The following is a 27,277-nucleotide window of genomic DNA, read 5'->3' as shown; positions in this document are numbered from 1 at the left end:
ACAAAAACTAAATTTTTTTTTTTTTCTTTTTATAACTTTATAAAAAGTTTCTCGTGTGCACGAGAAAAATAAGGTATCTAAAAGCTTATTTATTTTGAACAAGGTTAAATACAGTTTCCCGTATAACACAATGAGAATGTTATATTGCTCAATTATTCTACCTTATTTCAATTATTGTGCAGAAATATGGGGGAATACTACGGAGCCCCTAAAGGGACATGAGGGGGAAAAAAATGTTTTATAATTTATTTTGATTTATTTTTTTTTAGACATGTATCTCGTGCGCATGAGATACATGTCTAAAAAAACTAACAAAAAAAAACAAAAAAAATTTAAAAAATTTATTTTTATTTTTATAACTTTATAAAAAAATTCTCGTGTGCACGAGAAAAATAAGGTATCTAAAAGCTTATTTATTTTGAACAAGGTTAAATACAGTGTCCCGTATAACACAATGAGAATGTTATATTGCTCAATTATTCTACCTTATTTCAATTATTGTGCAGAAATATGGGGGAATACTACGGAGCCCCTAAAGGGACATGGGGGAAAAACATTTTTTATATTTTTTTATTTTATTTTATTTTTTTAGACATGTATCTCGTGCGCACGAGATACATGTCTAAAAAACCAAACAAAAAACAAAAAAAACAAAACAATTTTTTTTTTTTTCTTTTTATAACTTTATAAAAAGTTTCTCGTGTGCACGAGAAAAATAAGGTATCTAAAAGCTTATTTATTTTGAACAAGGTTAAATACAGTTTCCCGTATAACACAATGAGAATGTTATACTGCTCAATTATTCTACCTTATTTCAATTATTGTGCAGAAATATGGGGGAATACTACGGAGCCCCTAAAGGGACATGGGGGGAAAAAAAATGTTTTATAATTTATTTATTATTATTTTTTTTTTAGACATGTATCTCGTGCGCATGAGATACATGTCTAAAAAAACTAACAAAAAACAAAAAAAAAATTTAAAAAATTTATTTTTCTTTTTATAACTTTATAAAAAGTTTCTCGTGTGCACAAGAAAAATAAGGTATCTAAAAGCTTATTTATTTTGAACAAGGTTAAATACAGTTTCCCGTATAACACAATGAGAATGTTATGATGCTCAATTATTCTACCTTATTTCAATTATTGTGCAGAAATATGGGGGAATACTACGGAGCCCCTAAAGGGACATGGGGGAAAAACATTTTTTATAATTTTTTATTTTATTTTATTTTTTTAGACACGTATCTCGTGCGCACGAGATATATGTCTAAAAAAACAAACAAAAAAAACAAAACAATTTTTTTTTTTCTTTTTATAACTTTATAAAAAGTTTCTCGTGTGCACGAGAAAAATAAGGTATCTAAAAGCTTATTTATTTTGAACAAGGTTAAATATAGTTTCCCGTATAACACAATGAGAATGTTATATTGCTCAATTATTCTACCTTATTTCAATTATTGTGCAGAAATATGGGGGGAATACTACGGAGCCCCTAAAGGGACATGGGGGGGAAAAAAAAGTTTTATAATTTATTTATTTATTTATTTTTTTAGACATGTATCTCGTGCGCATGAGATACATGTCTAAAAAAACTAACAAAAAACAAAAAAAAAATTTTAAAAATGTATTTTTATTTTTATAACTTTATAAAAAATGTCTCGTGTGCACGAGAAAAATAAGGTATCTAAAAGCTTATTTATTTTGAACAAGGTTAAATACAGTTTCCCGTATAACACAATGAGAATGTTATATTGCTCAATTATTCTACCTTATTTCAATTATTGTGCAGAAATATGGGGGAATACTACGGAGCCCCTAAAGGGACATGGGGGGGGGAAATTTTTTTTTTTTTTTTTATTTTATTTTGTTTTTTTAGACATGTATCTCGTGCGCACGAGATACATGTCTAAAAAAACAAACAAACAAAAAACAAAAACAAACATTTTTTTTTTTTCTTTTTATAACTTTATAAAAAGTTTCTCGTGTGCACGAGAAAAATAAGGTATCTAAAAGCTTATTTATTTTGAACAAGGTTAAATACAGTTTCCCGTATAACACAATGAGAATGTTATGATGCTCAATTATTGTACCTTATTTCAATTATTGTGCAGAAATATGGGGGAATACTACGGAGCTCCTAAAGGGACATGGGGGGAAAAAAAATTTTTATTATTTTTTTATTTTATTTTATTTTTTTAGACATGTATCTCGTGCGCACGAGATACATGTCTAAAAAAACAAACAAACAAAAAACAAAAACAAAAATAATTTTTTTTTCTTTTTATAACTTTATAAAAAGTTTCTCGTGTGCACGAGAAAAATAAGGTATCTAAAAGCTTATTTATTTTGAACAAGGTTAAATACAGTTTCCCGTATAACACAATGAGAATGTTATATTGCTCAATTATTCTACCTTATTTCAATTATTGTGCAGAAATATGGGGGAATACTACGGAGCCCCTAAAGGGACATGAGGGGGAAAAAAATGTTTTATAATTTATTTTGATTTATTTTTTTTTAGACATGTATCTCGTGCGCATGAGATACATGTCTAAAAAAACTAACAAAAAAAAACAAAAAAAATTTAAAAAATTTATTTTTATTTTTATAACTTTATAAAAAAATTCTCGTGTGCACGAGAAAAATAAGGTATCTAAAAGCTTATTTATTTTGAACAAGGTTAAATACAGTGTCCCGTATAACACAATGAGAATGTTATATTGCTCAATTATTCTACCTTATTTCAATTATTGTGCAGAAATATGGGGGAATACTACGGAGCCCCTAAAGGGACATGGGGGAAAAACATTTTTTATATTTTTTTATTTTATTTTATTTTTTTAGACATGTATCTCGTGCGCACGAGATACATGTCTAAAAAACCAAACAAAAAACAAAAAAAACAAAACAATTTTTTTTTTTTTCTTTTTATAACTTTATAAAAAGTTTCTCGTGTGCACGAGAAAAATAAGGTATCTAAAAGCTTATTTATTTTGAACAAGGTTAAATACAGTTTCCCGTATAACACAATGAGAATGTTATACTGCTCAATTATTCTACCTTATTTCAATTATTGTGCAGAAATATGGGGGAATACTACGGAGCCCCTAAAGGGACATGGGGGGAAAAAAAATGTTTTATAATTTATTTATTATTATTTTTTTTTTAGACATGTATCTCGTGCGCATGAGATACATGTCTAAAAAAACTAACAAAAAACAAAAAAAAAATTTAAAAAATTTATTTTTCTTTTTATAACTTTATAAAAAGTTTCTCGTGTGCACAAGAAAAATAAGGTATCTAAAAGCTTATTTATTTTGAACAAGGTTAAATACAGTTTCCCGTATAACACAATGAGAATGTTATGATGCTCAATTATTCTACCTTATTTCAATTATTGTGCAGAAATATGGGGGAATACTACGGAGCCCCTAAAGGGACATGGGGGAAAAACATTTTTTATAATTTTTTATTTTATTTTATTTTTTTAGACACGTATCTCGTGCGCACGAGATATATGTCTAAAAAAACAAACAAAAAAAACAAAACAATTTTTTTTTTTCTTTTTATAACTTTATAAAAAGTTTCTCGTGTGCACGAGAAAAATAAGGTATCTAAAAGCTTATTTATTTTGAACAAGGTTAAATATAGTTTCCCGTATAACACAATGAGAATGTTATATTGCTCAATTATTCTACCTTATTTCAATTATTGTGCAGAAATATGGGGGGAATACTACGGAGCCCCTAAAGGGACATGGGGGGGAAAAAAAAGTTTTATAATTTATTTATTTATTTATTTTTTTAGACATGTATCTCGTGCGCATGAGATACATGTCTAAAAAAACTAACAAAAAACAAAAAAAAAATTTTAAAAATGTATTTTTATTTTTATAACTTTATAAAAAATGTCTCGTGTGCACGAGAAAAATAAGGTATCTAAAAGCTTATTTATTTTGAACAAGGTTAAATACAGTTTCCCGTATAACACAATGAGAATGTTATATTGCTCAATTATTCTACCTTATTTCAATTATTGTGCAGAAATATGGGGGAATACTACGGAGCCCCTAAAGGGACATGGGGGGGGAAATTTTTTTTTTTTTTTTTATTTTATTTTATTTTTTTAGACATGTATCTCGTGCGCACGAGATACATGTCTAAAAAAACAAACAAACAAAAAACAAAAACAAACATTTTTTTTTTTTCTTTTTATAACTTTATAAAAAGTTTCTCGTGTGCACGAGAAAAATAAGGTATCTAAAAGCTTATTTATTTTGAACAAGGTTAAATACAGTTTCCCGTATAACACAATGAGAATGTTATGATGCTCAATTATTGTACCTTATTTCAATTATTGTGCAGAAATATGGGGGAATACTACAGAGCCCCTAAAGGGACATGGGGGGGAAAAAAATGTTTTATAATTTATTTTTATTTATTTATTTTTAGACATGTATCTCGTGCGCATGAGATACATGTCTAAAAAAACTAACAAAAAAAAACAAAAAAATTAAAAAATGTATTTTTATTTTTATAACTTTATAAACAATTTCTCGTGTGCACGAGAAAAATAAGGTATCTAAAAGCGTATTTATTTTGAACAAGGTTAAATACAGTTTCCCGTATAACACAATGAGAATGTTATGATGCACAATTATTCTCCCTTATTTCAATTATTGTGCAGAAATATGGGGGAATACTACGGAGCCCCTAAAGGGACATGGGGGAAAAAAATTTTTTTATAATTTTTTTATTTTATTTTATTTTTTTAGACATGTATCTCGTGCGCACGAGATATATGTCTAAAAAACCAAACAAAAAACAAAAAAAAAAAAAAAAATTTTTTTTTTTTCTTTTTATAACTTTATAAAAAGTTTCTCGTGTGCACGAGAAAAATAAGGTATCTAAAAGCTTATTTATTTTGAACAAGGTTAAATACAGTTTCCCGTATAACACAATGAGAATGTTATATTGCTCAATTATTCTACCTTATTTCAATTATTGTGCAGAAATATGGGGGAATACTACGGAGCCCCTAAAGGGACATGGGGGAAAAAAAAATGTTTTATAATTTATTTATTTATTTATTTTTTTTAGACATGTATCTCGTGCGCATGAGATACATGTCTAAAAAAACTAACAAAAAAAAAAACAAAAAAATTTAAAAATGTATTTTTATTTTTATAACTTTATAAAAAATTTCTCGTATGCACGAGAAAAATAAGGTATCTAAAAGCTTATTTATTTTGAACAAGGTTAAATACAGTTTCCCGTATAACACAATGAGAATGTTATGATGCTCAATTATTCTACCTTATTTCAATTATTGTGCAGAAATATGGGGGAATACTACGGAGCCCCTAAAGGGACATGGGGGAAAAACATTTTTTATAATTTTTTATTTTATTTTATTTTTTTAGACACGTATCTCGTGCGCACGAGATATATGTCTAAAAAACCAAACAAAAAACAAAAAAAACAAAACAATTTTTTTTTTTTCTTTTTATAACTTTATAAAAAGTTTCTCGTGTGCACGAGAAAAATAAGGTATCTAAAAGCTTATTTATTTTGAAGAAGGTTAAATACAGTTTCCCGTATAACACAATGAGAATGTTATATTGCTCAATTATTCTACCTTATTTCAAATATTGTGCAGAAATATGGGGGAATACTACGGAGCCCCTAAAGGGACATGGGGGGGAAAAAATGTTTTATAATTTATTTTTTTTTATTTTTTTTTAGACATGTATCTCGTGCGCATGAGATACATGTCTAAAAAAACTAACAAAAAACAACAACAAAAATTTAAAAATGTATTTTTATTTTTATAACTTTATAAAAAGTTTCTCGTGTGCACGAGAAAAATAAGGTATCTAAAAGCTTATTTATTTTGAACAAGGTTAAATACAGTTTCCCGTACAACACAATGAGAATGTTATGATGCACAATTATTCTACCTTATTTCAATTATTGTGCAGAAATATGGGGGAATACTACGGAGCCCCTAAAGGGACATGGGGGAAAAAAATGTTTTTATTTTATTTTATTTTTTTAGACATGTATCTCGTGCGCACGAGATACATGTCTAAAAAAAATATATAAATTATAAAAAAATATATATATATTTTTATAACTTTATAAGAAAATATCTTGTGAGCACGAGATACATGTCTAAATAAAAAATAAAAAAATAAAAATAAAATTATAAAAAATAAAATTTCCCCCATGTCCTTAGGGGCTCCATAGAATACATATCACAGCAACATAATGCCTTTATTTCTTTCACAGAAAAGAGTAATTTGTATTATTTTTAAAGTAGGATACAGAGACCACACAAATCCACTCTTCATTAGGGCAGGATTATTAAAACTAAACGACACTGTAGAATTGCATACTCTATTAGCTAGAAATAAAGTTCTTCCGAAGGACTTACAAAAATTATTTGTGTTCACGTCTGAAGATGAGAACCACAGAAGGCCGTATGTTTTTATACATCCAAGAGTGCCAACAAATTGGAAACAAATGGTGTGAAAGCATGGAATTCTCTAAAAGAAAGACTTAAAAAATTGCAAGAATACCTTTGAATTGAAAAAGAGTTACAAAAAGAGACAACTGGAGTTATATCAAACTGATTTTTGATTTTGATTGGACATGTCATTGCTTAACCCTGTAACACCCCTTGTTGTAAAATTACAACGTTACCTTTAACCATCCTAAAAAACAATCTGTTATATATATTTATTTATTTTTACCACATTTACATAGTCATTGGGTCCTATTGTTCAGTCTCACAAGGCTATTGGATTGTACATTTGTTTATAAGTCACGCCTTCTGGCCATGAACTCACGGAACCTCTCAAGGTTTCCTTCGAACAACATCTATTTGTTTCATTGGACTGGATTCATCAGATTCCAGTAAGTAAAATGTATTTTATATTTTTGTTGGTTGTTATTACAATGTCTAGAGCAGGGGTCACCAACGCGGTGCCCGCGGGCACCAGGTAGCCCGTAAGGACCAGATGAGTAGCCCGCTGGCCTGTTCTAAAAATAGCTCAAATAGCAGCACTTACCAGTGAGCTGCCTCTATTTTTTTAAATTTTATTTATTTACTAGCAAGCTGGTCTCGCTTTGTCTGACATTTTTAATTCTAAGAGAGACAAAACTCAAATAGAATTTGAAAATCCAAGAAAATATTTTAAAGACTTGGTCTTCACTTGTTTAAATAAATTCATTATTTTTTTTACTTTGCTTCTTATAACTTTCAGAAAGACAATTTTAGAGAAAAAATACAACCTTAAAAATGATTTTAGGATTTTTAAACACATATACCTTTTTACCTTTTAAATTCCTCCCTCTTCTTTCCTGACAATTTAAATCAATGTTCAAGTAAATTTTTTTTTTTTTATTGTAAAGAATAATGAATACATTTTAATTTAATTCTTCATTTTAGCTTCTGTTTTTTCGACGAAGAATATTTGTGAAATATTTCTTCAAACTTATTATGATTAAAATTCAAAACAATTATTCTGGCAAATCTAGAAAATCTGTAGAATCAAATTTAAATCTTATTTCAAAGTATTTTGAATTTCTTTTAACATTTTTGTTCTGGAAAATCTAGAAGAAATAATGATTGGTCTTTGTTAGAAATATAGCTTGGTCCAATTTGTTATATATTCTAACAAAGTGTAGACTGGATTTTAACCTATTTAAAACATGTCATCAAAATTCTAAAATTAATCTTAATCAGGAAAAATTACTAATGATGTTCCATAATTTTTTATTTTTTTTTTCAAAAAGATTCGAATTAGCTAGTTTTTCTCTTCATTTTTCCGGTTGAATTTTAAATTTTAAAGAGTCGAAATTGAAGATAAACTATGTTTCAAAATTTAATTGTCATTTTTTTCATGTTTTATCCTCTTTTACACCGTTCAATTAAGTGTAAATATCATTAATTATTAATAATAACATAGAGTTAAAGGTAAATTGAGCAAATTGGCTATTTCTGGCAATTTATTTAAGTGTGTATCAAACTGGTAGCCCTTCGCATTAATCAGTACCCAAAAAGTAGCTCTTGGTTTCAAAAAGGTTGGTGACCCCTGGTCTAGAGCATGTACATATGTAGTTATTGTGGAACAGATGCATCAAATTTCATTTAGAGCTTGTTATATAATTGTTGCAATTATACAACACTGGGTGAATGTGGTAGTCAAAATAGCTGTCTTGTTACAGTGGACTCAAACAGGTTGTATTCCCTCCACTACATCACTGCCTGAAGTATTTTCTCTATACATGGATAGTATACATTCTGCCCTTGTGTTGTGTTCTGGTGAATGATTTCAACGTTGTATCTCTAAAAATGTAGTTAATTGATCAGCCCGACCTAAAATTCCATGACTTTGTCCAAGGATATCAACAGACAATTCAGTTCTGGGGAAAGGAATGTTCCTGAATGTGTGGTTGTAATGGGGGTGTGCATGTTTTCCTTTTTGTATGATAATTAGAGCCATTAAGCCATTTACATTTACATTGATGGAATTTGGACACTTTTGTCCAAAGCGACTTACCAGGCAGACACTAATGTCTACCCTGAGCACGTGCTCCACCACCTGTTGCTGATGTGATGCCACGCAACAGATTCCAATCCCTGTTGACGTCATTACATTTTGTTTAAAAATTAAAAAGTATGTTGGAGTTGGGGTGTTGGTGGAGGGAACGGTGATAAAGTCATCTATAATAATTTGTGTTCAAAAGGGGGCAGATAAATATGAGAATATTATTCTTCCATCTGCTCCTTTCTGGCCATGGAAATGTATAAGAAACAAAAAAAACAATGAAAGTGTCAACTGTACGTGGCTTGTATATATGCATTTTCATGAAATGAATAACAAGAAATGATGATGATAAGAAATGTACATCAGAGTGGGGAAAACATTGAAATAAAATCAAATAAACCGTATTTTCCAGACTATATAGCGCACCAGTGTATACATTTTAGCAGAAAAATATATATAAATCCATATATTAGCCGCACCGGACTATAAATCACAGATATATATGTTGTGAAATTAGTTATTTACACATAAATATGTTGTAAATGTTTATTTACATACCTTCATTGTTCCCAAATGGTGTCTGTGACAGGGCAGTAAAACGGCCGATCAAACAAAACAGAAGTCATCATCATGGACCCGCTAGCTGGGTGACAGTTTGGTGAATTCACTTAGAAATTTGTGGAAGTGAAACAATACAAAAAGAATGCCATTGTAAGTTAATAATACTAAAAAAAAAAACACTCCTTTTAGCGAATGCTAACGACGCTAGCGTCATTACATTACGATAACACGTACAAATACGCATGGAAATACTCTTACAGACGTCACACATGGGACGCTTTAGTGAGTACGAATTGTTGTAGTTATATTGTAAAACTTACAAACGTTGCTTGGAGCGATGAATGAATAATCCATACAAGTAGAAATGCTACGAACGTCTACTTCCGGTACAGTATTATGCACAGTATTATGCACAGAGTTATGCACAGTATTATGTACAGTATGTACAGTATTATGCACCGTATTATGTACACTATTATGCACAGTATTATGTACAGTATGCACAGTATTATGCACAGAGTTATGCACAGTATTATGTACAGTATGCACAGTATTATGCACCGTATTATGTAAACTATTATGCACAGTATTATGTACAGTATGCACAGTATTATGTACGGTATTATGTACAGTACTATGCACAGTATAATGTCCAGTTTTATTCACAGTATTATGTACACTATTAAGCACAGTATTATGTACAGTATTATGCACAGTATTATGCACAGAGTTATGCACAGTATTATGGACAGTATGCACAGTATTATGCACCGTATTATGTACACTGTTATGCACAGTATTATGTACAGTGTGCACAGTATTATGCACAGTATTATGTACACTATTATGCACAGTATTATGTACAGTATGCACAATATTATGTACAGTATTATGCACAGTAGTATGTACAGTATTATGTACAGTATGCACAGTATTATGAACAGTATTATGTACAGTATTATGTACAGTATTATGTACAATATTATGCACAGTATTATCTACAGTATGCACAGTATTAAGCACAGTATTATGCACACTTATGCACAGTATTATGTACAGTATGGACAGTATTATGCACAGTACTATGTACACTATTATGCACAGTATTATGTACAGTATTATGCACAGTAGTATGTACAGTATTATGTACAGTATGCACAGTATTATGTACAGTATTATGCACAATATTATGCACAGTATTATATACAATATGCACAGTATTATGTACAGAATTATGCACAGTATTATGCACAGTATTATGTACAGTATAATGCACAGTATTGTAAGTTAATAATACTATTAAAAAAAACACTCGTAAACGTGTTAGCCTTTTAGCGAATGCTAACGACGCTAGCGTCATTACATTACGATAGCACGTACAAAGACGCATGGAAATACTCTTACAGACGTCACACATGGGACGCTTTAGTGAGTACGAATTGTTGTAGTTATATTGTAAAACTTACAAACGTTGCTTGGAGCGATGAATGAAGAATCCATACGAGTAGAAACGTTACGAACGTCTACTTCCGGTTTAAAACTTTAAAACAGCAGGAAACATTTGCAGGCATTTACGCGTGTAGTGAGCAAACTCCTGGAAAATATGGCGCTTTAAGACTATAAAGAGTCGTTGCATGTGTTTGATGAATGACAAATGAAAATGAAAAGTCCATAAATTAGCTGCACAGTTTCAGAAGCCGCGGGGTTCAAAGCGTAGCGGCTTGTTGTCCGGAATTCTAGGGCATTTCCACGCTCGAAGGAAGAATGACCGTAACCTCGGCAGATTGTTGAACGAACGAGTTACAGTTTGGGGAATTTACTGAGGAATTTGTGAAACTGAAACAATACAAAAAGAATGCCATCGTAAGTTGATAATGCTAACGCAGACACCGGTAGACGTGTTGGCATATTAGCTAATGCTAACAACGCTAGCTTGATTACATTACGATAGCACATACTAATACGCATGAAAACACTCCCACAGACATCTCACACGGGACGCTTTAGTCAGTACGAATTGTTGTAGTTATATTGTAAAACTTACAAACGTTGCTTGTAGTAGAAACGCTATGGACGGTTTTTCCTTCCGGCTTAGGCATTAAAAACGGGAAGTACATTTTCAACCCTGCAGTGAGAGGACTCGTTCGAAAGAGGGCGCCAATGCACAAACAAAAACTATTGAACACAAAACATCGCGGCCGTCGGCAACACCAAAACCAGTAAATTAGCCACACGGTTTTATAAGCTGCAGGGTTCAAAGTGTAGGAAAAAAGTAGTCCGGAATTTATAGTAGTAAAAAATATGAATAAAGTATTTTATTTCAAGTTAGTACCAATGATTGTCACACACACACACTAGGTGTGGTGAAATGTGTTCACCCCCTGGGAGGTGAGGGGAGCAGTGAGCAGCAGCGGTGGCCACGCCCGAAAATCATTTTTGGTGATTTAACCCCCAATTCCAACCCCTTGATGCTGAGTGCCAAGCAGGGAGGTAATGGCTCCCATTTTTATAGTCTTTGGTATGACTCGGGCCGGGGTTTGAACTCACGACCTACCCATCTCAGGGCGGACACTCTAACCACTAGGCCACTGAGTAGGCCTAGTGGTTAAAGCCTTTCCATAACCGATCTACCAGAGGAGAGCTCGTATTCTCCTTCCCTCGACGTCATTTTCAATTTGCCTTCCCAAATATTTATCCGGCGCCTCATCAGAATGTCATTCATCTCCACCACGGGGCATAATGGTGAGGTATTTTCTTCCCCCCCTCGTGTTAAATCAGGAGGCAAAGTCGACGCGTTGAATATTGCATGAGATAACGTTTGCACGGCTGAGCGCCGTCACAGCAAGGAGAGCAGCTCCTACGTGCCTCTGGAACGCAACCCGAGACCAAAGACCACCGCCGTGGTCCTCGTTTAGTCCAAGACTTTAGCACGCAGTAGTCATAGTTTGCTTTAAGCCCCTCCCCCTTGCCAAGCATCGTCTGCTATTGGTCAGCATCTGTCCACGTACAGTATGCACAGTATTATGTACAGTAGTATGCACAGTATTATGCACGGTATTATGTACAGTGGTATGCACAGTAATATGTACGGTATTATGCACAGTATTATGTACAGTGGTATGCACAGTAATATGTACAGTATTATGCACAGTATTATGTACAGTAGTATGCACAGTATTATGCACAGTATTATGTACAGTAGTATGCACAGTATTATGCACGGTATTATGTACAGTATGCACAGTATTATGCACATTATTATGTTCAGTATGCACAGTATAATGCACATTATTATGTACAGTATGCACATTATTATGTACAGTATGCACAGTATTATGCACAGTATCATGCACATTATTATGTACAGTATGCACATTATTATGTACAGTATGCACAAAATTATGTACAGTATTATGCACAGTATTATGTATAGTATGCACAGTATTATGTACAGTATTATGTACAGTAGTATGCACATTATTTTGCACAGTAGTATGCACAGTAGTATACACAGTATTATGTACAGTATGCACAGTATTATGCACATTATTATGTTCAGTATGCACAGTATAATGCACATTATTATGTACAGTATGCACATTATTATGTACAGTATGCACAGTATTATGTACAGTATGCACAGTATTATGCACAGTATCATGCACATTATTATGTACAGTATGCACATTATTATGTACAGTATGCACAAAATTATGTACAGTATTATGCACAGTATTATGTATAGTATGCACAGTATTATGTACAGTATTATGTACAGTAGTATGCACATTATTTTGTACAGTAGTATGCACAGTAGTATGCACAGTATTATGTACAGTATGCACAGTATTATGTACAGTTTTATGCACAGTATTATGCACAGTATTATGCACATTATTATGTACAGTATGCACATTATTATGTACAGTATGCACAGTATTATGCACAGTATCATGCACATTATTATGTACAGTATGCACATTATTATGTACAGTATTCACAGTATCATGCACAGTATCATGCACATTATTATGTACAGTATGCACATTATTATGTACAGTATGCACAATAGTATGTACAGTATTATGCACAGTATTATGTATAGTATGCACAGTATTATGTACAGTAGTATGCACAGTATTATGCACAGTAGTATGCACAGTATTATGCACAGTATTATGTACAGTATGCACAGTATTATGTACAGTATTATGCACAGTATTATGCACATTATTATGTACAGTATGCACATTATTATGTACAGTATGCACAGTATCATGCACATTATTATGTACAGTATGCACATTATTATGTACAGTATGCACAATATTATGTACAGTATTATGCACAGTATTATGTATAGTATACACAGTATTATGTACAGTATTATGTACAGTAGTATGCACTGTATTATGTACAGTATGCACAGTATTATGTACAGTATTATGCACAGTACTATGCACATTATTATGTACAGTATGCACATTATTATGTACAGTATGCACAGTATTATGCACAGTATCATGCACATTATTATGTACAGTATGCACAGTATTATGCACAGTATCATGCGCATTATTATGTACAGTATGCACAGTATTATGCACAGTATCATGCACATTATTATGTACAGTATGCACAGTATTATGCACAGTATCATGCACATTATTATGTACAGTATGCACATTATTATGTACAGTATGCACAATATTATGTACAGTATTATGTACAGTAGTATGTACAGTATTATGCACAGTATTATGTATAGTATTATGCACAGTATCATGCACATTATTATGTACAGTATGCACATTATTATGTACAGTATGCACAATATTATGTACAGTATTATGCACAGTATTATGTATAGTATGCACAGTATTATGCACAGTATTATGCACATTATTATGTACAGAATGCACATTATTATGTACAGTATTATGTACAGTATGCACAGTAGTGTGCACAGCATTATGCATAATATTATGTACAGTATGGACAGTATTATGTACAGTATTATGCACAGCATTATGCACAGTAATATGTACAGTATAATGCACAGTATTAAGTACAGTATGCACAGTCTTATGTACAGTTTGCGCAGTATTATGCACAGTATTAAGCACAGTATTATGTACAGTATTATGCACGGTATTATGCACAGTATTATGTACAGTATGCACAGTATTTTGTACAGTAGTATGCACACTTATGTACAGTATCCACAGTAGTATGCACAATAGTATGTACAGTATGGACAGTATTATGTACAATATTATGCACAGTATTATGTGCAGTATGCACAGTATTATGCACAGTATTATGCACAATAGTATGTACAGTATGGACAGTATTATGTACAGTATTATGCAGAGTATTATGCACAATATGCACAATAATGCACAGTAATACGTACAGTATTATGCACAGTAATATGTACAGTATACATAGTATTATGTATAGTATGCACAGTATTATGTACAGTATGCACAGTATTATGTACAGTATTATGCACAGTATTATACACAGTATTATGTACAGTATTATGCACAGTAATATGTACAGTATTCTGTACAGTATTCACAGTATTATGTACAGTATTATGCACAGTATTATGTACAGTATGCACATTATTTCGTTCATTATTATGTACAGTATGCACAGTGTTATGCACATCATTATGTACAGTATGCACAGTATTATGTACAGTATTATGCACAGTATTATGTACAGTATTATGCACAGTATTATGCACAGTATTATGTACACTATTATGCACAGTATTATGTACAGTATTATGCACAGTATTATGCACAGTATTATGTACACTATTATGCACAGTATTATGTATGTATTAAGCACAGTACCATGCAAAGTACCATGCACAGTATTATGTACAGTACCATGCACAGTATTATGCACAGTATTATGTACAGTACCATGCACAGTATTATGCACAGTAGTATGTACAGTATTATGCACAGTATTATGTACAGTATTATGCACAGTACCATGCACAGTATTATGTACAGTACCGTGCACAGTATTATGTACAGTATTATGCACAGTACCATGCACAGTATTATGTACAGTAGTATGTACACTATTATGCACAGTATTATGCACAGTACCATGCAAAGTACCATGCACAGTATTATGTACAGTACCATGCACAGTATTATGCACAGTAGTATGCACAGTACCATGCACAGTATTATGTACAGTATTATGTACAGTACCATGCACAGTATTATGCACAGTATTATGCACAGTATTATGTACAGTATTATGTACAGTATGCATATTCGTAGCTCATAGTTCATGTCAGAATTAGCGACACAAAAGTTGCCCTCGCCGGCAGGTTAGCGAGTTCGCCTGTGACTTGCAGGTCTGAGGGAGGGGGCGGAGCTACCTTGTCAGAACCATCTCAGCCCGCCCCTGGGAGTTGGGCCATGAAATATTCAGCTCGCTCTCAGGAGGTCAGCTGCCATCTTTTTGTGCTGCTGCTGCTGCTCTGGTTTTGTCTTCTTCTTCTTCTTCTTCTTCTTCTTCTTCTTCTTCTTCTTCTTCTTCTTCTTCTTCTTCTTCTTCTTCTTGTCGTCCTCAGCAGCACTTTTTCTCTGCATAATCAGTTATTGGTGGCACAAACGTGGTTATTGATCACAGAATCACTCGTTAGTGACGCAGCTATTGGTTACATGGCTTGTACAAAACAGAAAACCCGCACTCTTTTACTACGAAGCCACGCTGTTGTAACGCATGGCTTGGCATTGTCTTGCTGAAATAAGCAGGGGCGTCCATGATAACGCTGCTTCAACACTTTGACGTGTCAGAGTGCACTTCAGCACTTTGACGTGTCAGAGTGCACTTCAGCACTTTGACGTGTCAGAGTGCACTTCAACGCTTTGCCGTGACAGAGTGCACTTCAGCACTTTGACGTGTCAGAGTGCACTTCAAGACTTTGCCGTGACAGACTGCACTTCAGCACTTTGACGTGTCAGAGTGCACTTCAACATTTGACGTGTCAGAGTGCACTTCAGCACTTTTACGTGTCAAAGTGCACTTCAGCACTTTGACGTGTCAGAGTGCACTTCAGCACTTTGACGTGTCAGAGTGCACTTCAACACTTTGACGTGTCAGAGTGCACTTCAGCACTTTGACGTGTCAGAGTGCACTTCAGCACTTTGACGTGTCAGAGTGCACTTCAACACTTTGCCGTTAAAGACTGCACTTCAGCACTTTGACGTGTCAGAGTGCACTTCAACATTTGACGTGTCAGAGTGCACTTCAGCACTTTGACGTGTCAGACTGCACTTAAGCACTTTGACGTGTCAGAGTGCACTTCAACACTTTGGCGTGAAAGAGTACTTTTTATTTATAAATGGTTGATTTATATAGGCTAGCCTATATAAATCAAACATTTATAAATACACATTAGTAGGCTAAATGAACCTCTTCAAGTGACAGAGTACACTTCAGCACTTTGACGTGTCAGAGTACACTTTAACACTTTGACGTGTCAGCGTGCACTTCAGCACTTTGAGGTGTCACTTCAGCACTTTGAGGTGTCAGAGTGCACTTCAGCCCTTTGAGGTGTCAGAGTGCACTTCAACACTTTGACGTTTCAGAGTGCACTTCAACACTATGATGTGTCAGAGTGCACTTCAACACTTTGAGGTGTCAGAGTGCACTTCAGCACTTAGATGTGTCAGAGTGCACTTCAGCACTTTGAGGTGTCAGAGTGCACTTTAACACTTTGAGGTGTCAGAGTGCACTTCAACACTTGACGTGTCAGAGTGCACTTCAACACTTGACGTGTCAGAGTGCACTTCAACACTTGACGTGTCAGAGTGCACTTCAACACTTGACGTGTCAGAGTGCACTTCAACACTTTGAGGTGTCTTATTGCACTTCAACACCTTAACGTGTCAGAGTGCACTTCAGCACTTTGACGTGTCAGAGTGCACTTCAAACACTTTCACGTGTCAGAGTGCACTTCAACACTTTCACGTTTCAGAGTGCACTTCAGCACTTTGACGTGTCAGAGTGCACTTCAAACACTTTGACGTGTCAGACTGCACTTAAGCACTTTGAGGTGTCTTAGTGCACTTCAACACCTTAACGTGTCAGAGTGCACTTCAACACTTGACGTGTCAGAGTGCACTTCAACACTTGACGTGTCAGAGTGCACTTCAACACTTGACGTGTCAGAGTGCACTTCAACACTTTGAGGTGTCTTAGTGCACTTCAACACCTTAACGTGTCAGAGTGCACTTCAGCACTTTGACGTGTCAGAGTGCACTTCAAACACTTTCACGTGTCAGAGTGCACTTCAACACTTTGACGTGTCAGAGTGCACTTCAACACTTTGACGTGTCAGAGTGCACTTCAACACTTTGACGTGTCAGAGTGCACTTCAACACTTTGACGTGTCAGAGTGCACTTCAACACTTTGACGTTTCAGAGTGCACTTCAACACTATGATGTGTCAGAGTGCACTTCAACACTTTGAGGTGTCAGAGTGCACTTCAGCACTTAGATGTGTCAGAGTGCACTTCAGCACTTTGAGGTGTCAGAGTGCACTTTAACACTTTGAGGTGTCAGAGTGCACTTTAACACTTTGAGGTGTCAGAGTGCACTTCAACACTTGACGTGTCAGAGTGCACTTCAACACTTTGAGGTGTCTTAGTGCACTTCAACACCTTGATGTGTCAGAGTGCACTTCAGCACTTTGACGTGTCAGAGTGCACTTCAAACACTTTGACGTGTCAGAGTGCACTTCAACACTTTGACGTGTCAGAGTGCACTTCAGCACTTTGACGTGTCAGAGTGCACTTCAAACACTTTGACGTGTCAGAGTGCACTTCAGCACTTTGACGTGTCAAAGTGCACTAAGACACCTCATAGTGTCAGAGTGCACCTCAAAGTGTCAGAGTGCACTTCAGCACTTTGAGGTGTCACTTCAGCACTTTGAGGTGTCAGAGTGCACTTCAGCCCTTTGAGGTGTCAGAGTGCACTTCAACACTTTGACGTTTCAGAGTGCACTTCAACACTTTGAGGTGTCAGAGTGCACTTCAGCACTTTGAGGTGTCAGAGTGCACTTTAACACTTTGAGGTGTCAGAGTGCACTTTAACACTTTGAGGTGTCAGAGTGCACTTCAACACTTGACGTGTCAGAGTGCACTTCAACACTTTGAGGTGTCTTAGTGCACTTCAACACCTTGACGTGTCAGAGTGCACTTCAGCACTTTGAGGTGTCAGAGTGCACTTCAACACTTTGACGTGTCAGAGTGCACTTCAGCACTTTGAGGTGTCAGAGTGCACTTCAACACTTTGACGTGTCAGAGTGCACTTCAACACTTTGACGTGTCAGAGTGCACTTCAACACTTTGACGTGTCAGAGTGCACTTCAACACTTTGACGTGTCAGAGTGCACTTCAACACTTTGACGTGTCAGAGTGCACTTCAACACTTTGACGTGTCAGAGTGCACTTCAGCACTTTGAGGTGTCAGAGTGCACTTCAACACTTTGACGTGTCAGAGTGCACTTCAACACTTTGACGTGTCAGAGTGCACTTCAACACTTTGACGTGTCAGAGTGCACTTCAACACTTTGACGTGTCAGAGTGCACTTCAACACTTTGACGTGTCAGAGTGCACTTCAACACTTTGACGTGTCAGAGTGCACTTCAGCACTTTGACGTGTCAGAGTGCACTTCAGCACTTTGAGGCCACTCGTGACTTCCTCAATGTGGACACATCAGAAATATGTATCAAAACACTTTTCACATATTTTTGACGACACGGACTTATTAAAAAACAACAACTACACTTTTGTGGTGGAAATACAAAAACTATTCACACTCGCTCGCCCACGTTCCCTTCCTTTTCAAAAAAAATGCCCCATTATTCTCTTATTCTGCGCCAGTCTCCTGCTGTCTGATCAATTATAGATGGGGAGCCGGAATTGACGCGTCGACAGTGTGTAATTACTTTCTGGAAGTTGCTTTCAGTTTTTTTGGGTGTGTTTGACGTCATGCAGACTGAACAGTTGTTAAAGTCAATACAAGTGTGTTAATATCTGCCATAATGTGACATTTATCAACTTTGTGCCTCGTTTTTCTTCCCACTTGTGTCCCTGTATTGACATCCTTATGCCTGTTTTTAACCTCCAGGCACTTTATACCTCTTTAAAAGTTGATGAAGTTGTATTTTGTATTTATTTTTGTATTTATTAATCAGTTTTATGATGAAAATCACATTGTGCCAAACCCAAATCATTTTTTTCCCCATTTTACGTCTAAAAGCTTAGTGGCCACATGCGTGGACAGCACCTTTTAGCTCTTATTTCCAAAATTGTGTACACTACTGAATTGGGGTCTTATGGCCACTTATGTGGACACTTATACTGCCATCTGGTGGTGTCAGAAGAGTACAACATACAATGGAATTTGGAGGGGGAAAAAATGTAAAAATAAGAATGAGCATGTCACTAAACATGAAGTACACGTTTGTGTACTTATGGACTAAGTACATCATATCAAAAGATGATTCTTAGTTTTTATTCTAATTAGGGTCCAATAAGCCCAAATAGCAAAGAGAAATAAAAAAAGCATGTAAACAAACAGCTTGGGCCTTAAGAGGTTTTAAGAAATACAGTAATGCAAATCCAACTTCCGTAAATTCCGGTAAATTTTAGAAGATAAAAAAATATTTTCCATATATAAGCCGCACCGGACTATAAATTGCGGATATATACGTTGTGAAATGAGTTATTTTTACACAGAAATGTTTATTTACATACCTTATTTGTTTCCAAACGGCGTCTGTAACACGGCAGTAAAACGGCTGATCAGGCAAAACAGAAGTTTTTTTCAATACTTTTTCAAATGTTCTTGTAATTAAGTTAGAGTTTGTCACACACACACATGAGGTGTGGCGAAATTATTCTCTGCATTTGGACCCGTCACCCTTGATCACCCCCTGGGAGGTGAGGGGAGCAGTGAGCAGCAGCGGTGGCCGCGCCCGGGTATCATTTTTGGTGATTTAACCCCCAATTCCAACCCTTGATGCTGAGTGCCGAGCAGGGAGGTAATGGCTCCCATTTTTATAGTCTTTGGTATGAACTCAGGGTTCAAAATGTAGCTTATAGTCCGAAAAAAAAGACCACAAAATTTTATAGGGAATATAGTTTGACATGCATAAAACAATGCAGTGGTTATTGTTGTTACGGTGTATTACTGTAAATGGAAAAAAGGTAACACAAAATTTTACATGGCACCTCAGTTGTCAGAATTACAAAAAGAAAAGAAACAGTGGTACTGTTTTTCCATTTGTTGTTAAAATAATATTTTAAAAAAAAAGTATATATATTTTACAGTAAAATTCTGGTGACTGATTTGCCAGTATTTTTTACTGTAAAATCTACATATTTTAATTTTTTTGTACATTGTATGTAAAAATATATTTACTAATCAGATGTATATATTAATTGCTGTTTAAAACGGCCCTTTGATGGCAGCCGTAACGGCGATGTGGCCCTCAATGACAACAACTTTGCCACCCTGTGATAGGTGGAAGCTCGTTATAGCAGGAAGTCAGCAGTTTTTAACAGGAAATTCAAAAGTAGATCATTAAGAGAATAATGTAACTTTTGGTGTGTCAACAGTGTTGCAGCCATAAATTGGTGGTGTCGACGCCAGGGGTAAGATCAGAGTATGGTCGACACTAGAGTGATTAGGTTAGTGGTTACGTTTTGTAATCAGTCAGAAATATCAAGCAGCTAAAATGCGCCAAACATGGATAAGTGTGGAGAGTGTTTTGCATTTTTCCCATCATGCTTTGTAAGGGATTTTAAATGGGTGTTATTTTGATTTTTTAATGGCGCATGGACATTTTTTATATTATCCACAAAGTTCAATGAGCAGGTTGTGTTATGTGTGACCATTTTTGTTGACATTTTGTGTTGTTTAAATTTTTCTTTTTTTTTTTGCACCATGACTAGGAAAGGTTGTCTGCATTTTGTCACAGGTTGTGTTATGTGTGAACATTTTCGTTTACATTTTGTGTTGTTTGGATCTTATTTTTTTTTCCGCACCATGACTAGGAAAAGTTGTCTGCATTGGGTCACAAGTCGTGTTATGTGTGACCATTTTCGTTGACATTTTATGTTGTTTGTTTGGTTTTTGTTTTGCATCATGATTAAGAAAGGTTGTCTGCATTTTGTCACAGGTTGTGTTACGGTATGTATGACCATTTTCGTTGACATTTTGTGTTGTTTGGATTTTATTTTTTATTTGTTTTCACCATGACTAGGAAAGGTTGTCTTCATTGGGTCACAGGTGCGTTATGTGTGACCATTTTCTTTGACATTTTGTGTTGTTTGAATTTTGATTTTGATTTTTTTTTTGCACCATGACTAGGAAAGGTTGTCTGCATTGGGTCACAGGTTGTGTTATGTGTGCCCATTTTCGTTGACATTGTGTGTTGTTTGGAGTTTTCCTTTTTTTTGCACCATGACTAGGAAAGGCTGTCTGCATTTTGTCACAGGTTGTGTTATGTGTGACCATTTTCGTTGACATTGTGTGTTGTTTGGAGTTTTCCTTTTTTTTGCACCATGACTAGGAAAGGTTGTCTGCATTGGGTCACAGGTTGTGTTATGTGTGACCATTTTCGTTAACATTTTGTGTTGTTTGGATTTATATATTTTTTAGCACCATGACTAGGAAAGGTTGTCTGCATTAATAGTAATGATGTGTATGGTATCACTCAGAGCAGAATTAAAGGGCATTGACCTAAATTACCCATACTGGCCACTTGATGGCGACAAAATGGCAGCATCAAAGTCAGTTTAAAATAAATAAACGAACGCAATCTCCCTGCGGACAAGATTCCATCCAAATCTCATGACTTTTCTCGGAATGAAGCGACTGTCTTGCTGCTGTCGCCCACATTCAACGTGCACACAAGTAGCGTTATATACTGTTGACTTTGTTGCTTTAAAACAAGACTAGCAAGAACCAAAGTATGGTCTGGAGTGTCATGTGTGGATGTCACAATAAAAGAAGTTATCCAGTCACGAGCTGTTTTATTCACGACATTACAGCCAGTCCAAGTGCTAACTGCTAGCCTCAGACACGTACACAGAATGTCGTAACATAAAGACGCGCCACAATCCGTACATAATCACAACATAAAAAGCACGGAGCAGCTCCATTGTGCAGCCCTTTGAGACATTTGTAATGAAGGGCTATATATGCAAACTTTGATAGGTTGATTGATTGAAAAAGAAAGGTAAAGCAAAAGTAGTGAACAGAAGGAAAAAACTGATAAATAAATACAGTGATAACGTCGGACAAGCAGAAATGCAGAAAGCCATGTTTTTTGGATACGAGTAAACATTGATTGATTGATTGATTGATTGATTGATTGATTGATTGATTGATTGATTGATTGATTGAAAAATAAAGGTAAAGCAAAAGTAGTAAACAGAAGGAAAAAAACTATAAATATCGTGATAACGTCGGACAAGCAGAGATGCAGAAAGCCATGTTTGTTGGATATAAGTAAACGATTGATTGATTGATTGATTGATTGATTGATTGATTGATTGATTGATTGATTGATTGATTGATTGATTGATTGAAAAAGAAACGTAAAGCAAAAGTAGTGAACAGAAGGAAAAAAACAGATACATAAATACCGTGATAACGTCAGACAAGCAGAAATGCAGAAAGCCATGTTTGTTGGATATAAGTAAACGATTGATTGATTTATTTATTTATTGATTGATTGATTGATTGATTGATTGATTGATTGATTGATTGATTGATTGATTGATTGATTGATTGATTGATTGATTGATTGATTGATTGATTGATTGATTGGTTGATGGATTGATTGAAAAAGAGAGGTAAAGCAAAAGTAGTGAACAGAAGGGAAAAAAGAAAAATACATATGATGTCAGCAGAAATGCAGAAAGCCATGTATGTTGGATATAAGTAAACGATTGATTGATTGATTGATTGATTGATTGATTGATTGATTGATTGATTGATTGAAAAAGAAAGGTAAAGTAAAAGTAGTGAACAGAAGGAAAAATGATAAATAAATATCGTGACGTCAGCAGAAATGCAGAAAGCCATGTCTGTTGGATATAAGTAAACGTTGATTGATTGATTGATTGATTGATTGATTGATTGATTGATTGATTGAAAAAGAAAGGTAAAGCAAAAGTAGTGAACAGAAGGGAAAATGATAAGTAAATATCGTGACGTCAGCAGAAATGCAGAAAGCCATTTCTGTTGGATATAAGTAAACGTTGATTGATAGATTGATTGATTGATTGATTGATTGATTGATTGATTGATTGATGATTGATTGAAAAAGAAAGGTAAAGCAAAAGTAGTGAACAGAAGGAACAATATAAATAAATATTGTGACGTCATCAGAAATGCAGAAAGCCATGTCTGTTGGATATAAGTAAACGTTGATTGATTGATTGATTGATTGATTGATTGATGATTGATTGAAAAAGAAAGGTAAAGCAAAAGTAGTGAACAGAAGGAAAAATGATAAATAAATATTGTGACGTCAGCAGAAATGCAGAAAGCCATCTCTGTTGGATTTAAGTAAACGTTGATTGATTGATTGATTGATTGATTGATTGATTGATTGATTGATTGATTGATTGATTGATTGATTGATTGATTGATTGATTGATTGATTGATTGATTGATTGAAAAAGAAAGGTGAAGCAAAAGTAGAGAACTGAAGGAAAAAAAGATGAATAAGCAGAAGGGCACAAAGCCTTGTTTGTTGACAGTGGAAGTCACTGCTTAGTCGGCACCTGCATTGAGCGAACTCGTCCAAAAGGTGGCGCCATAGCACAAATAACAATAACACACCTTTCCGTTTACGTTAGGTTCTGCGCATGTCAAAATATTCCGATTCAAGGTGTGATGCGTGAAAATGCACGTCATATTGTTTTCAAGGTCCATGGACACAGGAACATTGTAATCCAAATGACGATCAGATTAAATACATGTTGTCCATTTACACGTGGCGAGTCTTCTTGTCACCTACAGAGGACGTGACCTCGGTGTCCTCAATGCTAGTTACGGCCGTGCTATTGTCTTTGTTATGCTGAAACAAACTACTTTCAATCCTTTTTAAACTGTTCATAATCACTCACCATAAATACATTGAAACATTTACAGTTGATACATGGGATTGGTATCGGTATCGGCCGATCGTACTCTTGGATGATCGTATCTGAGGAGCGTCCACTCGATTCCCCAAGACGATCATGTATTTCATTCGCTCTTTCTCCGGTCTTTTCCCCGCAGCTGGGACGACAGCAGCTCGGTGAGCAGCGGCCTGAGCGACACCTTGGACAACATCAGCACCGACGACCTGAACACGCCCGCCTACCCCTCGGTCAGCTCGCCCCGCAAAAGCAGGGGCGCCCAGGTGAGTCAAGGCGTCAAGACGAGAAGGAATTTGGGAGACACAGTTGCACACATTGCTGCTGACTTTGGGTAGCAAGAATACATTTTCTCTCTTCTCCGACGGAGGCTTTTTTTTACACGATTGCGCCAAGTATCTTTGGCCCCTCATGGAAGAGACTCGGGTGTTGCTAGGGAGACTGCATGGCCATCTGTCAAGGAACGGCTTAGTTGCGAGTGTGTGTGTGTGTGTGTGTGTGTGTGTGTTTGTGTGTGTTTGTGTGTTTGTGCATGAGCATCCCAGAGGAGGAGATCTGGTCAGACCAAAGATAGATCCCACGTCACACTACTTTGTTTGCTTGTGGACTTGAGTTTCTGTGTGTTGCCTCCAGACCTTATGTTGTGTGTGTGGCGGATGACTCAGTCCCAGCCTGAAGTCGGGGATTCAAGTAGGAATGTTTTACTTTCACTTTTACTTCTCCAACTTTTTACATCTCAGGGCCTTCAATCCATCGCAACTGGACTGTTTGGTTAGTCTTAGGAGACGTTTGGACTCTCATTCCAGTAGACATCATCAGTTCATGATCATAGACTGAGACTAGTCACATCTAGTCTTAGACTTGGTTGGTCACATCTAGTCTTAGACTTAGATTGGTCACATCTAGTCTTAGACTTAGATTGGTCACATCTAGTCTTCGACTTAGATTGGTCACATATAGTCTTCGACTTAGATTGGTCACATCTAGTCTTAGTCTTGGTTGGTCACATCTAGTCTTCGACTTAGATTGGTCACATCTAGTCTTCGACTTAGATTGGTCACATCTAGTCTTAGTCTTGGTTGGTCACATCTAGTCTTAGACTTAGATTGGTCACATCTAGTCTTAGACTTAGATTGGTCACATCTAGTCTTAGACTTGGTTGGTCACATCTAGTCTTAGACTTAGATTGGTCACATCTAGTCTTCGACTTAGATTGGTCACATCTAGTCTTAGTCTTGTTTGGTCACATCTAGTCTTAGTCTTAGATTGGTCACATCTAGTTTTAGACTTAATTGGTCACATCTAGTCTTAGACTTAATTGGTCACATCTCGTCTTTGACTTAGATTGGTCACATCTAGTCTTAGACTTAATTGGTCACATCTCGTCTTTGACTTAGATTGGTCACATCTAGTCTTAGACTTAATTGGTTACATCTAGTTTTAGACTTAGATTGGTCACATCTAGTCTTCGACTTAGATTGGTCACATCCAGTCTTCGACTTAGATTGGTCACTTCTAGTCTTAGTCTTGTTTGGTCACATCTAGTCTTAGACTTAATTGGTCACATCTCGTCTTTGACTTAGATTGGTCACATCTAGTATTAGACTTAATTGGTTACATCTAGTTTTAGACTTAGATTGGTCACATCTAGTCTTCGACTTAAATTGGTCACATCTAGTCTTCGACTTAGATTGGTCACATCTAGTCTTAGACTTAGATTGTTCACATCTAGTCTTAGACTTAGATTGGTCAAATCTAGTCTTAGACTTAGATTGGTCACATCTAGTCTTCGACTTAGATTGGTCACATCTAGTCTTAGATTTAGATTGGTCACATCTAGTCTTCCACTTACATTGGTCACATCTCGTCTTTGACTTAGATTGGTCACATCTAGTCTTAGACTTAGATTGGTCACATCTACTCTTCGACTTAGATTTGTCACATCTAGTCTTAGACTTAGATTGGTCACATCTAGTCTTAGACTTAATTGGTCACATCTAGTCTTAGACTTAGATTGGTCACATCTAGTCTTAGTCTTGGTTGGTCACATCTAGTCTTCGACTTAGATTGGTCACATCTAGTCTTGGACTTTGATTGGTCACATCTAGTCTTAGATTTAGATTGGTCACATCTAGTCTTCGACTTGGATTGGTCACATCTAGTCTTAGACTTAGATTGGTCACATCTAGTCTTAGATTTAAATTGGTCAGATCTAGTCAGGTCAGACTTAGACTTAGATTAATTTGAGTTAGTCTTAGATTTAGATTGGTCATAGGTAGTTTTAGACTTAGATTGGTCAATTCTGGTCTTAGACTTAGATTGGTCAATTCTGGTCTTAGACTTAGATTGGTCAGATCTAGTCAGGTCAAACTCCAAATTAAACTGATCTGATCTAGTCTTAGACATAGATTGGTCAGATCTAGTCTTATAATTAGATTGATCAGGTGTAATTTAGCAAACTTTCAAATCATATCAGATTAGACAAATAATTTTATGTCCCTGGATTCAATTCTCTACCCGTTTCTGCATAAACACAGATGAACAAAATCAACATACATAGCTAGTTTTTTTTTAGCTTTGTGTTCATTGCTGATCTTCCCTACCACAGTCGCAGAGAGGAAGTAAGTCCAAGCATGCCGAGCAGGAGGTAAGCAGCAGCTGGGCTGGAGCCGAAGACCTAAAGAAGGTGGACGTGGAACTCGACGCGAACATGGACCCCAACGGCGCCTCCTCCCGCTGGAAGTCCTCATCGTCCTCCCAAGCCCACAGCCAGTATGAGGAGGCCGGTCAGAAAGCCACAGCGCTGGCCCAAATATCCCAGACCGGGTCATTGAGAAGGGGCATGACCGCCCAGGTGGGCATCACACCACCTCGGACCAAGGGCACCTCCTCCCATAAAACACCTGGTAGGTGTTTCCATCCCGTTACCGCTGGGAAAATGCATTTTTAGACAAT

The 27,277-nt window shown here is 35.5% G+C and overlaps 1 protein-coding gene across 1 annotated transcript in view; it reads left to right on the top strand.

Annotated features, from left to right (window-relative positions):
* The first annotated feature begins 12,398 nt into the window (after window positions 1-12,398).
* Window positions 12,399-27,277, top strand: part of LOC133661299 (neuron navigator 3-like) — a 132,447-nt gene continuing 117,568 nt past the window's right edge. Inside the window, exons 1-5 of the mRNA XM_062064430.1 lie at window positions 12,399-12,577; window positions 12,686-12,889; window positions 12,956-14,059; window positions 24,465-24,588; window positions 26,931-27,228. Of these exons, the coding sequence (XP_061920414.1) occupies window positions 12,399-12,577; window positions 12,686-12,889; window positions 12,956-14,059; window positions 24,465-24,588; window positions 26,931-27,228 (1,909 nt within the window). The remainder of the gene's footprint in view (window positions 12,578-12,685; window positions 12,890-12,955; window positions 14,060-24,464; window positions 24,589-26,930; window positions 27,229-27,277) is intronic.

Source organism: Entelurus aequoreus, linkage group LG12 (genome assembly GCF_033978785.1).
Source record: "Entelurus aequoreus isolate RoL-2023_Sb linkage group LG12, RoL_Eaeq_v1.1, whole genome shotgun sequence".
NCBI classification, from domain to species: Eukaryota; Metazoa; Chordata; class Actinopteri; order Syngnathiformes; family Syngnathidae; genus Entelurus; species Entelurus aequoreus.
This window is presented reverse-complemented; position numbering and strand designations above follow the sequence as displayed.